The 14,351-nt window shown below is 31.6% G+C and overlaps 2 protein-coding genes across 3 annotated transcripts; one reads left to right on the top strand and one right to left on the bottom strand.

Annotated features, from left to right (window-relative positions):
• The first annotated feature begins 5,193 nt into the window (after nucleotides 1-5,193).
• On the top strand, nucleotides 5,194-8,635 carry LOC130969681 (transcription factor bHLH143-like). 2 transcript variants are annotated; one of them, XM_057895527.1, is made up of 4 exons: nucleotides 5,194-5,258; nucleotides 5,678-6,250; nucleotides 6,390-6,553; nucleotides 6,640-8,635. In XM_057895527.1, the coding sequence occupies exon 4, from the start codon at nucleotides 6,657-6,659 to the stop codon at nucleotides 7,680-7,682; it is 1,026 nt and encodes a 341-aa protein (XP_057751510.1). In that variant the 5' UTR covers nucleotides 5,194-5,258; nucleotides 5,678-6,250; nucleotides 6,390-6,553; nucleotides 6,640-6,656; the 3' UTR covers nucleotides 7,683-8,635. The 2 variants fall into 2 exon arrangements, with proteins under 2 accessions (XP_057751510.1, XP_057751511.1); XM_057895528.1 differs by having other exon boundaries at nucleotides 5,213-5,258; nucleotides 5,687-6,250.
• A 1,373-nt stretch (nucleotides 8,636-10,008) lies between these two features.
• LOC130970684 (root phototropism protein 3-like) lies at nucleotides 10,009-13,058 on the bottom strand. The gene is made up of 4 exons (XM_057896843.1): nucleotides 12,550-13,058; nucleotides 12,402-12,471; nucleotides 11,049-12,320; nucleotides 10,009-10,985 (listed from the first exon to the last, which is right to left on the bottom strand). The coding sequence occupies exons 1-4, from the start codon at nucleotides 12,642-12,644 to the stop codon at nucleotides 10,419-10,421; spliced, it is 2,004 nt and encodes a 667-aa protein (XP_057752826.1). The 5' UTR covers nucleotides 12,645-13,058; the 3' UTR covers nucleotides 10,009-10,418.
• Nucleotides 13,059-14,351: the final 1,293 nt, after the last annotated feature.

The raw sequence follows: 14,351 nt of genomic DNA, 5'->3' as shown, positions 1-14,351 counted from the left end.
ATGCAATAATGATGATTAAGAATAATGATCATAAACTTCTCTCTTTAATGATCAACATTTCTTTTTAGTTTTCAATTTCATATTATTCTTCCTCTTGGTTCAAATCACAAACAATTTAGGATGGTTATTATTCATTCTCTTTTGAAAAAGAGAGATGATATGGGGCATTTGAACTAAACTACATCATTATTATTATCATCTCTGCCAAACTCCACTATTCTCAATTCCATTACCCATATTATATAACCACAAGAGACATAAGCATGTTCCATTATTTCACTTTGCATATAAAGTATAAACCTACTTCCCACAACCATTAAGTGCCTCTGATAAAGCTAAAAAAATAAATAAAATCCATTAGTAAAGGAAAAAAGAAAGCTTGCCGAGGCTAAAGGGTATTATTATGCACTTGTGCCTTTAATTAAAAAGAACGAAAAAAAAAGTAGAAAGCAATCAATACCATATGGCAACTCCTTGCATTGTATTGTAGTGAACATCTATATAATATTTAATGAAAATTGGAGAGAGATTTTATGTTCAAATTATTGTTTTCTGAATATTTAATTATTATTCAAATTATTGTTAATTTTCAATACCATATGTATATTTTTTTTGTTATTTTTATAACTTGAATCTAAATATTTTAATTATAAAAATTATTATTTTAAAAAAAAGTAAAGGTAATAAACATAAAGGATAACTGGAATCCCTGAAATCTAGCAGAGTCTCTGAAATCAAACCACACTTTGGTGTAACTGCAACCGAAAGAGTGGATCTCATTATAAGATTTTTGGGTAGTTGGTGCTTGTGAGTTGTGCCCCCCACTCTAAGCAAAAATGGTGTAGCACTATATACTTAATTAAATTGTAGCATAAAATTATTGGATTCTTTTGGCCTCTTTATAATTGCCCTCCCTATCTTTTAGGCTTTTCACCAAATGCACGGGTGTAGTATATATTAACATTGGATCATTCTAGTTAGTAGTTACTGGGCTAAATATGGGACAAGGCACTTCATCACTCTTTTTTTTCTTTAAATTGTCATTGTTGTCTGAGTTCTATTATTTGAAAGGTCAATTTTATGGTACCTATTAATTGTTGCCTAATTTTTGTCTAACTTACTTTTTATAGTAAGTTTTAAATTTTTAAAAATAATTTATTTTTATATCTTTTAAATTAAATATTAATTTTTAACTCTTTTTAGTAGATAGATACCACTTTCTAAATACCATAGCATTCACCTATTTGAAATTCGGTTAACTAATCGAATTTGATAAACGGCAGGTAAAAGTAATTACTTTTGATAACATCAATGGAGGTAAAAGGCGAAAGCTAGTGCACTCCAAATAAAGTAGAGAGTGCAGCACTTTTTAAAAGTTAACCTACTATAAAAAATTATTAGGTAAATTTAATTTATTTATTATTGTTATTATTATTTTTTTGTCATAGGTTGAACAAACAAACCAGCACTAACAAAAAAATTAATTCCTCTATTACTCTGTTATTATTGATGTGATGTCTTCAAATATTTTCATTGTTTTGTTTGCTGGCAGGTGCTTCCACTATCGTTTTAGCTAGCTATAGATTTTGACGCTCTTGAACCCACTTCTACCATAAATGACCATCAAAGTCCGAAAAATTGCGGCCATAGAAAAGGAAGACGCATGTCTGTCGCCACTGCTGGTTAGCTAACTCCAAATGTAAAACGGATTCTGTAGAAGAACCCCAATTTCCATGAAGGCACATGATTCTCAGATGACAAACAGTCAAAGCACAAAATACATGGCAGTTATAACAAGTCCATTATCTTTTATTTCAAATTAACCTCAACGTGTACGTAATAGAATGAAAAATTAAAATACAATTATATTTAAACAATTATTTGTATTATTTTTTTATTAATTTATTCAAAAAATAATTAAATTCTGAAGCTAATTGGTATAAAATATTACAGATATAAAACTAAGAAAAAATTTTATTTGTATAAAAATGAGCCTAATAAATAATTATTCTATTTAATATATAATTAAGAGTATTTCTTTCTTTGTCAACGAATTATAGTTCAAATGACATAATCTCTTTATATTCACCTAAGAATTAGTATAAAAAATACTTCTTTCCTTTATTAACTTTTTTAAACATTAATTATTTATTTTACATACAATATAAAAATAAATAAATATAATATTTATTAAGTAGAAGCAATTACACAAAAAATTTTGTTGTCATAGTATTTGAACCAAAAAAAAATGTTATTTAAAAAAAATAATAATATATTTTTAATAATATTATTAATACAAAATAATAAATTTTAAATATTTTTTAAATAATATATATTAACTAAAATAATATAATTATCCCAAATAATATATTATAAATATAGTAAAATAACATATTTCAATAAAAAAATATTAATAAAAAATTATATAAATTTTTTTTTTGCACAAAATAAAATTATTATATGTTTTTTGCTTTTTACCTTGTATAAATATTTTTTTAATTAAATTTATATAGTACTAAATCTTTTATCATTCTATTCATATTTAATGTTTTAATTTTATTTCACACAAAATAAAATTATATATATATAATAAAAAAATTTTATCATTGTATTTATATTTAATATTATATATATATAACACAAATTTTTTTTATCATTGTGTTTATATTTAATATTATATTTTATTTCACACAAAACAAAATTTATTTAAACTTTAATATTATATACATAATATATATTTAATATTATTTTTTTTAGATTCTAATATATTTTTTTTTTGGATTTAGTACATGAATTTTTAACTTATTTTTTATGTATTATTTATTTTAATTCTAAAGTCCAATAGCTTTTTTTTTGTACAGACATATTATTTTTAATATTTATATACTAATTTTTTATTTTGAACTTTATCCCAATATCTGAGACTTGCCAAAAAAATCTAAAATTTGTAAAAAAAATAATTAACCTGATTAACAGGTTACCTTTTTAAATCCAGACCATTCAAATAAAATATAATAAATGAAAAGTTTAGATTTAATAAATTTACAATGTGTGCAGCACTCCATACTTAGCAAGGAGCGTTTAAGGATGAGCCGAGTTAAAAATACCAAAATGAAAAACAAACTTATATATGTTATGGTTTAACTTATTTTGATTTTTGTGATGCGTTTAATTGCATGATTCATCCAATGGCATCACTGTGGCTGTGATCACTTTATGGTGGGGGCAATTGGGCCCTTACGGTTGAATAATAATGCATTTGAATAAGAAATTATTCATGAATCATGATGAGTGAATGTCACATGTTTATGTCCCTTGCAAACTGTTGTGGCTTGTGAGCTCTTATTATCTCAGAAATGCTATTGTAATCATAGTTCGTGTGATTAAAAATGTGCAACCGTATGATACTAATGCTCATGCTTCTCATTATTATTAATAACAAGCAAAATACAGTGCAATAACTTGAAATAAGTGAATAACCACTATACTAGTTTATATAATTTAGTAATTTAAAGTATTTATATATTTATAATAATATATATGTTTATAATTTTATGTTAAATTTTTTAAAAAAATTATTTTTTTAATTTTAATTTGAATATAATTTTTTTATATTTTATTAATATGTATGAAATTTAGAAGGATTGAATTTTATATTTGTTTTGAAAAAATTTAATATTTCAGCGGGTAAAGTAGAGTAGGGTAGGATTTAGAATTTTAGAGTACGAGTAGGGTTAGGATTGAGAGATTCTCAACATTAGATATGACAGAGTTTTAATAAAATTTTCAACCTCCAGATAGAGTTAGGAGGTAGAATTAGGATAGGGTCAGACTCTACTCTACCCTATTTATTGCCAGTCCTAAATAATTAGTATAAATTGTTGTACACTTGTTTAAACACACGAGTGAATTATTCACTTGACTAATTAAAGTTGATTTTTTAAGACTATATTTAATTAAAGTCATAAATATGATAAAAATATTAATATTTTTTTAGATTTATATAAAAATATATTTTAAATTTATTTTTATCTTAAATATCTCTTTATATTTCTATAAATAAATATATATTTATATATTTAAAATAATAAATTTTTAAATAAAATTTAAATTTATGACAAATTAGTATTGACTTGTCTTAAAAAATACTGTAGAAAATTAAACAAAAGAATTGTGTTGCCACTTGTGACTACATGTTGTGTTTATTATTGTATTTGTTTATTTATTCGATAATGTTAGAAGAACAAAAAAAATTAAAATTTATTTTATTTAATATTTATTAATTATCAGAATAAATAATAAATACTAAATAAGATAAATTATGATTATTTTTAATTATTTATTATAAGTAGAGTATATGCTCAAATTAGAGGAATTATATAGTTAACTTAAAAAATATTTAAGTTGACCATATTTATATAGATTGAGCCAAATAATCTTCTGGATACGGCCAAAATAATACTCCTTTAGAATGCCAAACAAATACCAACTTTATCTACGCGTGATACGTACAACGGTACAAGATTATCTGATGACGATCAAGTCTCAAGTATTATCATTATAATAATTAGGGAAAGATAAGTAGATAACTTAAATAATATAGTTTATGTTTAACTGAAATTATTTGACAACCTACATGATATAACAAGTTTTAATTTATGAAAACAGAATATTCATATTTAATTATCGGACAATTTCCTATAAATTACCTATAAAAAATCCTAAATATTATATCAAAGAATTCTGAAAATGATTATATCAACAAATTTATTAATCTTTTCGGAATATATTATTGAGTTTTGTTATTCTATATCTTAAAGATATTGATCAAACATATTATAAAAAAATGTTTTAATATTATTTATTATAAAAATAAATATTTTTATGTTTTTAATGCATTGAATGTATCAAAAATACTAAAAAAAATTAAAATATGTTTAATCAATATCTTTAGACACATGATAGTAAAATCCTATATTATGTAAAACTCATCTTTAAAAAATGTTGTATTCGTTGTTAATAATTCAAATAAATTTTAATTTAACAATAACTTAAATTTAAAATAATAACCTATTAAAAGATTATTAACTTCCTTTAATAAGATTATAAAAAATGAAAAGAATTTAAAAAATGTAAAAACTAAAAAGTGAAAATTGGGTGTCTATATAGACTTGAACTGCTTCCTTTTCTCTTTCTCTTTCTTTATTCTCTGCTCAAAAGAAGACATTGTTTTCCCTCATACCAAGTCATATCCATCTGTAAGTACTTCAAACGCTTGTTTTCCTTATTCTGCTTTTTGAGCTTTCTATATTCTCTTCTTAATTGGGTGATCGGGTGAAAAATGTGAAGACTTTACTTGAATTTGCGCTAGATTTCCTCCAGTCTATTGTCAATTCCCATAAGGATATGCCTTTTTCCTTTCTTGAGTCATCTACCTCTGAAATTAACATATGTTACATAACTCAGAAATTTTCATTATTATTTTGAAGTCTTAGATCTTTCATGTAATTGTGTGATGGCGATTGCAAACAAGCAATTTGTATGTCCATTTTCACAGTGATTATTGTTGTGTTTTTCATCTAAAGACATTTTCCCCTCTGATTTTAGAAATGTGAGTGTTGTGTCTTGTACAAACAAACTATGGTCTTTATTCAATGATGATATAATATTGTTTTAGGGATGCCAGTTATTCCGAGCGCATGAAGCTTTAACAAGTTCTGGATATCTGAAAGAAATCAGCATGCGTTGGTTGGGTCTTTCTGTTGATGTGTTCCGTCAAGTTGTACGGTTGAATTTGTATTGTAAAGTTATTCTGTAAATCACCATTTCCATAATAGTCTATTATATTAGCTTTTCCCTTGTTGCTTGGGCTACTGCCATGGAAGCTACCCAGTGTTTTATCTTTTCTTCTGATAAGTATAGAATTGGCTAAGATATAGGAAGCGGAGGCAGATTCCCTGTGTTGTATACTTGTATCTTTAGTGTGTCATTGTTACATATTGATCTCTAGTCTGGCCATCCCTGTTTTTTGTTTGGTGTCTTCGTTGCCATATTCTGTTTGGCATTTCTTTGGCGCACATAAAACATTCAGATTGACTGAGTAGTGTGGTAAGGGTCAAAAGAAGTTATGGTGTGCCAAGCAGCAAGCCAGACAAGATTTCGGGCATTGAAACATGAGAATGGCCTTGAAGGTGAATCAACAATTGTTGTTAGAGTTATAGCTTGCTTCCAACCGCTGCACTTTTGTCAGGTCAGTGAAAACATTGCTGATTGTATACATTTCCCCTGACTGTTCGTTTGAATCATTTCTATTATCTATACATGTGATTATAAGCTAGTAGCTTTTTTGAAATTTTGAATCATCAATGCTTTTTTCTGATCCTTTGCAGGCTGAGTACTTCCGTCATTTGCTTAAGCCCGTCACGTAGATTTACTCGGATTTCATTTTCGTTAAGTTGGAGTTTGTTGTTTTCCTTTTCTTTCCTTTTTTCCTAAGAGAAGCAGCAAGTCACTGGAGATCTAATCCGATATCTGGTGTACATAGCATTTACGGGTATGTCTTTCCAAATGCACTTTATTCTCTAGTGTCAAATGCTTCTTGCATTTAGCATTGAGTGATGGATTCTCTTGTTCTTTTAGGTCGTTTGTTTCGTTGAATGGTTAAGGCTGATAGATGTTTGCCTCGCCCACAGCATGTGGCTTGGCGATATCCATATTTGAATTGCTTTGGCATGCTGGAAGACCCCAGCTTACTTGGTATTCCAGCATGTTTAAATTCTACCACTTGCATCTTTCCTGCTGTCAATGCATTTCAAGGACCTGCAGCTCCTGCTATCCCGGGTCCAAAGACTGAGCCAACAGATGAGTTGAAACATTTCCTTCGGCATCCCATTGCAAAAACAGGTTTCAAAGAAGTGCATACTGGAGGATCTTTGCAAAATGCAAATCCTGAATCTTTGCAGAGAAAATTCCTGATTTTTGACCGCTCTGGTAATAAGACACGAATGTTTTACGGTCCTGGCCTCCCTCATGTCCAGGGTCCAATTAATTCTGCTAGAGAATTTCCTCTAGCTTGTGATATAAATGAGAAGGGATGGACAAGTAGTATGCGTCAAAATGGTCTAGCCGATTGCAGTTTACCAAAAAAGTCTGATAATGATCATGTAGGTCATGAAGAAAGTGAAATGCATGAAGACACGGAGGAAATCAATGCATTGCTTTATTCTGATGATGATGACAGTGATTATAATGATTGTGATGATGACGAGGTAACAAGTACAGACCATTCCCCTTTGGTTACTAAAAGGACCTATGGTATGCAAGAACAATTTCAACACACAACTGAGGGGGTTGCTAGCTATGACTGGCCTAACAAAAGGCCGAAGTTAGTTGATGGTGGCTGCAATAGATCACCACAACCTGTGGACAGTTCCAGTTCGTTAAGACCAAATGAAAACCACGAGTGCATTAGTGATGCTGAATCACAGAATTCTTTTGGCGCTGAGAAAGTAGGTAAATCAATGGCAGGTGATTTTCAGTTGAAAAAGGACCAGATTCGGGAATTATTGAGAGTTCTTGAGAACTTGATTCCTGGTGCAAAAGGAAAGCAGCCACTTTTTGTCATTGATCAAACTATTGAGTACTTGAAATCTTTGGCGTCCAAAACTCAACACTTGGAGTAAACTATAATTAGCTACTCACTGCCACCCAGGTTCAAGTTTTAGTATGTTGGTTGAAGTGGAAAGATGCATTTCTTTGAGCTCTTTTTTAACCTAGTATGCTTGCTTGTTTCTTTTCTTTTTGTTTCGGTGTACATATGTTTGGGAAATAAAGGTACTAATGCTAAAATAGATAGTACTACTCTCTTTACCACTGTAGTTGGAGCAAATTGCGCAATGGGGCTTCAATTTGTTGACCAAATGATTACAATATAGTAGCTTTTGTTGAAGGAGTAAAGGGTCACAGATTGAAGGGTATGGAGGCAGTAGTGGCAAGCTGTGCTGTAAATATGAGGACCCTCTCCTTTTTTTCTCTCAAGTGTTGCACCCGGTTGGTGATTGAATGCATGCGCATTGAGTAACTGGGGTCCCACACTCCACCCTCTTTTTTCAATTCTTGATTTCATGCTTTTGTCCTCTCTTTCATCTTTCAAAGTATGCATACATAACATGCTGCCATAAAACTCTTAAAGTACCATGAAAGTTCTCCTTGTGTTGGGGATAGTGCTTGAAGGGGAGAGAGCCCTCCTAGTGTTCATCATGAGTTTCTTGATGGGGCCCCTTTGTGTTTGGGTATAGCATTTGTGGTGAAGGGTTACTTTTGTTTTGAGGGAGGAATGATGATCAACAATTCTAGTTTATCGTACTTTGTGATTGATATAGGTCATTATGCTATTATGTACTATATAGCATGTGTCGGTTGTTTTGATTGTGTGAATAATTGTAATGTGAAAGATTATGGTAGTGGTGTATCATGTATGCAGGTTTATCTTGTCAGGTGTCTGATGTGCTTCATGCTTGTATATGTTGAATCTTGAATAATTTAATATTACTATCTATCTATGATCCCATTATCATGTTCCTTATCTTGTACATTTTGCATGTGCTCCTCAAATGATTGTAATACCTCATACAAGATATTTTGATGACTGATATGGCTAGAATTTAAATAAAAAGTGTAAAAATGTTTTATGTATTCTATTGGTGTTGTATTATTTTAATAATCTATTATTTTGCATGAGAATATCATACAGTTAATGCACCAAGTGGGAGTAAGCTCTAAGAATCGAAAGATGGATATTGGTAAATATAGAAGTTCTACTATGGAAGAATTGTACTCTTTGTATCATTAGGTCTTTGTGGTTTAGAAATCAACCAAATAAAGACGAATAAATGTGGTTAAAATGGTATCCTAAATATCACCTATTAGACATTGATTTTGAAATTTTTACTCAATCAAATTAGTTCTCCAAATTTTTTAACGCCATCAAATTCATCGCATTTACTTTTTCATCAAAACTCTTATTTTTTTTTTCATGCATTTGTAGGTGTTTTCTTCTTAGGTTGCAGCAGTTTCAAATTCAAACTAAACAATTTTATGATTTATAATTTTTGAAACGATTTTTTGTTCTTTTGTTATTTTTATTGGTTACTTCATTGGTTATATTTCTCTGTTTTTCACCATCACAATCACTGTAGAAGGAATTGAACAAACCTATATCTCTTTTTCTTATACTGTATTGGTCTTCTGTATTTTTTTTCTTTTTATTTAAATTTTCGTTTGATTTAAGTGTGGAGTTTTTAAAAAAGAAATTATTCAAGGAGGCTAGATATTGTCGTACATGAAGACATTGTAAATATGCATGTACCATTGGGACTGTTGGAGATAGTAACAATGCATAAAAGATTAACCATTCATGGATTTCAAAACAAAACATTGTCTCCAAATAAGTGCATGGACAAGGACACCAGAATCAAATCGTTTAATAGGAACATGAGCACAAGTGAAAGTTAATTATTATGAAATCACAATATACTATTATTTGCATTCACTCTAATTGCCACCTTTTTTTACTATTGAAAGGATATAAAATTCATCACAAGTGGGTCTATGTTGTTCTACCGAATAAATAATAGAATAATGTATATAACTATATATCTACTTATGTAAGATTACAAAAGAAACATATAAATCATTTCTCAAATAGCAGTCTATTTGTTATCTGTCACTGTCTTTGGTTCCATTATTTAGTGCGTGGTTCATTGACTAATTGTGGGCTTGTCACATTATAACTGTGTCACTATTTTCATGCACGATGGCATGATTAATCTTGCAACATCTAATCATGTTTCTTCGTTTATATATATTCCGTACAGTTATAAGTAACATTATATTTAGTTTTCCGTACTAAAGTTAGCTACACTCCAAATTAAAATTAAGAATCATGTGTGGACTGTAATCTAATAATTCCAGTTAAGGAAATGGGCATTATAAATTAGCTCAGGGGAATATAATTGTCAAATTCTTCCAACTCTAGAAACGGAAAATAATTTGCAGAATGAATAGTACAAGGGCGGCTTGATTGCTTCAGCACACCATAAAGTAGTGTCTGATTGCTTTAATTAAAGGTATACAGAATAAAACACATTATTCTAAAATAAATTGATATGTTGAATAGTCCCGTGGAGACGAAAATTTGCTGATTGCATAACGGACCAGAAAATCTTTGGACTGTTGTGTCAGTATCTAACAGTTCAAAAAGTTATGCACACGTGGAAATTAGTGCTCCTCTCATTTAGGTCCTAATTTTATTTGTCTAATAGAAGTTGAAAATTATGATGGTTGAGCTTGACGTGTAAAATTACTGACATAATTAATCCATAATCACCAAACATATGATTGTAATGAATATGAGATTGTCATGAAATTGAGTTTCTCCACCTTCTAGTTGTCTTCCTGGTGTGTGGTTCTTCAGGAGTTGGAATCTGAGGTGCAATGTGATGATGATGATTATCTGTGATCTTGGTGAGTTTGCTGAGTTTCTTCCAGCCACTAGTCCATGGTGAAGTGTGCTTCTGCTTGAGCATGAGCTTGTCAAATTGTTTCTGAAGATTCTCCATGTCATTCTGAAGCTCCAAATACTTGGTCTTGACAGTGTCAAGCTCAAACTTGAGTGTGTTAATGTCTTTCTTGGCTGCTGTCCACCCTTCTTGGAACGATTGCGGCGTCCCTTCCAGAAGTGTTTTCCGGTTGGTGAGCACAGGAGGCTGATACTGATGAGATTCAACACCAACAGCTTCTTTCAAAGCAGTGTTGGCCAGTGCATTGCTTATCTTGACTTGCTCAGAGAACAGAACTTGGACTACTACTCTTAGTGGTAGCCTCTCATTTTGAGCAGCATGCATGCAAGCATCAATGGACAGTTTCTGGCAATCCATTACTCGGCACAGTCGCTTCCTTTCGTGCTCGCTAAGCGTCGGATGTGCCTGTTAAATTCAATTCATTAGAACATTGCATACTAGTTTAAGAATGAATTAATAAAAAGTTACCTTAAGATAAGAATCAACTGCCCTGTAAAGGCCATCATCAGATGTCCTAGCTGAGTCAGGCAAAGCTTCTGCAAGAACCTGAAACTTTGTGAGGGAAAGGTTCCTGTCTCTGGAAACTTCAGTGAGATAACTGTCAACAAGCCTTGCAACTCTTGCCTTTGCATTCATCTGCTTCTCCGAAAATGATTCCCTATTTGGACTAACACTCTCAGTCTGCTCCTGAACAAGAAAATGCTCCAACACCCTCTGAACAAGATCCACATCATACACAGTCTCACTTTTTTCATAACAAGGTATCAAAAGATCACCAAGTGTTGCTTGCTCAAATTGCATTCCCACCCTCTTCTCCAACTCATTCACCAATGCAGGTGCCACTTTCAACATGTTTGCCATCCTAAGAAGCCTCAGCAAGAAGCTGCATGTAACACTGTCCTTCTGTTGTGGAATTATGCTGATTAGGCTCTCAACTATCATCCTTTGATCTTTGGCTTGAAGACTGGTAGTTGAAGTGTTCTCTTCTTTGGATGCAGCCACAATCATGTGAAGTCCTCCACCACTACTACTGCTACTATTACTGTTGCTGAAATTGCTTGATTCATCTGCTGGCATTGCTGCTTCATTCATCATCAACCCTGGCAGCCATTTTGATGCATAGTGCATTATTCCAGCACCAATCAATTCAAACCTCATTCCTTTTACCTTGATTGCGGTCATCACTCTGATAAAGTGATCAATTCTAAGGATTGAAACATCTTCAAACCACCAATCAGGTGGAACAACTTGGTTCTGGTTCCTGCTGGGGCTAGAATCCTTCATTTCAATCCATTTTGGGCTTGAACCTTTGGCTGCTCTTCCTGTGTATGACCACCTTATTCCTTTCGGATTGGCGCAGGCCTTCCACGCAATCGATTCGCTGCATCTTCGGACGATTTGAAGGTTCTCTGCCCATGGTGAGAGCTTCTCACAGCTTTTCAACACAAGTATGGAGTCTCTCCATGAAGATAAGACCACATAGCTTAGAAATGCTTCTGTTTTGAATATGAGATTGCCTTCTTCTAAATCCTCTGTCATTTCGAGATACTCCGCAGTGCATCTTAGGCCCGAGATGTTGCCTGCTGTTAAATCAACAGGGATTCCATAGCAGAATTTGGATGCAAGCTCAAAAGCCTCAGGTCCACCAGGGAGATCATCCATAACAATCTTGCTCAAGTCAGGGTCTCGCGAATCGTATAAGATTCTGTTCAGCTTTGCACTTCTAGATAGCAGGGGATACTTTCACAAAATAGGAGAACAGAATGAAAAGACCACACAATCCAATAGAACAATGAAACAAAACAAAATTAAGGTAGGTACCTTGTGCAAGTGGAAGTTAGTTTCAGCAATTTGAATTAAGAGGTCACTTGGAATATCGGCTGAAACATACCTTGATACAATAACACAGTAGATGAATAAATTCATAGCAACAGTTGAAGGCATTAGCATTATGAATTTGTATACATACCAAGAGCTTCCTCTTTGGTGAAACCCTTGAGTTTGGACTCCAAGTTTGGTTGAAGAGATGAGTCCTGCTGCTGAGTCTCCCTGGGATTCCCACATGGCTGAGAGGTTAGCTAGCTTGGATTGGATTGGATAGGATTGGATTGTTGTCCTTAGAAAAGTGGGTTTAAGAGAAGAATGGAAGGGGCACAGAAACAAAGTTCATGGAAAGTGGGAGGAAACCACATGGGATGCTTGGACTTATCTCAAAAACTTGTCGGTTTCTTCTCACACACTCAAATCACTCAGGAGTGTCTTGTGTTGTGAGGTTGTTCTGTTTCGTTTCTTGTTCATTTCAGCTTTCAATACTCAGTGTTCATGTGTTGTACTAGTCTACTAAGGTAGCTTCATTTTCTCACCCATGTATGTCTCTTCCTTTTCACCGTATTCTTTATTTTTGTGTTTTTGTGTGTGTGTCGAAACAATCAACGAAGCATTTCTTTTGGTGATTCTAAACTCCAATATATACATGCAAATCACCATTACCAACTATATAAGAGTGATTACACACGGATAAAAAATGTGTGAAAACGTCAACAAAAGGAAACATCCAACCTTGTCATTTTGGGATAACAAAACCGTTCTGTTTTTGTGGTTGTCATATCAAACCAAAGGTTAAAAAAATTAAATTCAATTCAATTGCAACGTGTCTTTCTGTTATTGAATTCTTTTCCGTTTCACTTTGTCCCCTTAACATTCTGATTTATCTTTACTTTTTATTAAACTAGTGTATGTCCAATAAATATTTATTTTATCATATTCACATATTAGTATACTTTTTAGAAAAATAACATCAAAGTAAATAAATTACTAACAAAATGTGTTTATATTTAACACTAAAATGTTAATATATACCTGAAATATTGTAACTCAATACGTGAAATTAAGACCGAATATCAAGAATAGTAACATATGAATGCAATCGCTATTCTTATCCATTTCATTAAATATAATGAGATGAGAACAAACAAAAAGGTGGATGTGCAATTGATTGAAGTGTATTATCTTGTGTTATGAACCATATATTTTAATTTGTGGGCTAATGGCGTTGAATGCCGGACAAAAAAGGGATATATTGAACTTTCCTTTGGTCAAATCCCCATCTAATGATGGTTTATTTTGGGTCCCATGATGTCTATATTGCTTTCCTTGATATAAAAAGAAAATTAATGGAGTGTTCTAATTTGAAATAATTAAACTCCACATATATACAGCACTATCAAATCGAAAATAATGTCAAAAAGACCTTAGATTCAATTTGATGGACGACGATAAGCTTATGGTCACGCACCATACATATGGGTCCTGTACAAGTTATTGCCATAGTACGTGTGATTGTCACTAGTAAAATTCATTATTTTTTGGCTTACATACTCTAATTTTTAGTAAGATGATTCATAGATAAATACAATAATGATGTTAGGAAAGAGTGTAGTATTTCTTACTGAAAAAAAGAAACAATTATTTTAGCAAGTGCACATAAAAAATTATTGGGCATGGTAATTGGTATATATATATATATCATACAATACGTAAATTATGCACTGTATGCAATGCATGGGCGATGAAATTATTGTCATGTGTGAGGAAGGCAATAAGCTCGACCACCAAGGAGGATATTTAAATTGAATAAGAAAATGACTAAAAAAGTATATATATATATATATATATTGTTCGTTATCTGATGATTTTGGATACTTGACGGGTCGGGTGGTGATGAGTAGGGAAATGGGCGAGATCCTGAGCTGACGTGGAGCGAGGATAGAG

Source organism: Arachis stenosperma, chromosome 3 (assembly GCF_014773155.1).
Source record: "Arachis stenosperma cultivar V10309 chromosome 3, arast.V10309.gnm1.PFL2, whole genome shotgun sequence".
NCBI classification, from domain to species: Eukaryota; Viridiplantae; Streptophyta; class Magnoliopsida; order Fabales; family Fabaceae; genus Arachis; species Arachis stenosperma.
This window is presented reverse-complemented; position numbering and strand designations above follow the sequence as displayed.

Bases quoted from the DNA above. Each gene is read 5' to 3' on its own strand.
- LOC130970684 (XM_057896843.1), bottom strand. From the start codon at position 12,644: ATGTGGGAATCCCAGGGAGACTCAGCAGCAGGACTCATCTCTTCAACC. The intron at 12,472-12,549 runs GTATGTATACAA...TATTGTATCAAG, and splicing joins CACCAAAGAGGAAGCTCTTG to GTATGTTTCAGCCGATATTC. The intron at 10,986-11,048 runs GTAACTTTTTAT...TGAATTTAACAG, and splicing joins CAGTTGATTCTTATCTTAAG to GCACATCCGACGCTTAGCGA.
- LOC130969681 (XM_057895527.1), top strand. From the start codon at position 6,657: ATGGTTAAGGCTGATAGATGTTTGCCTCGCCCACAGCATGTGGCTTGG.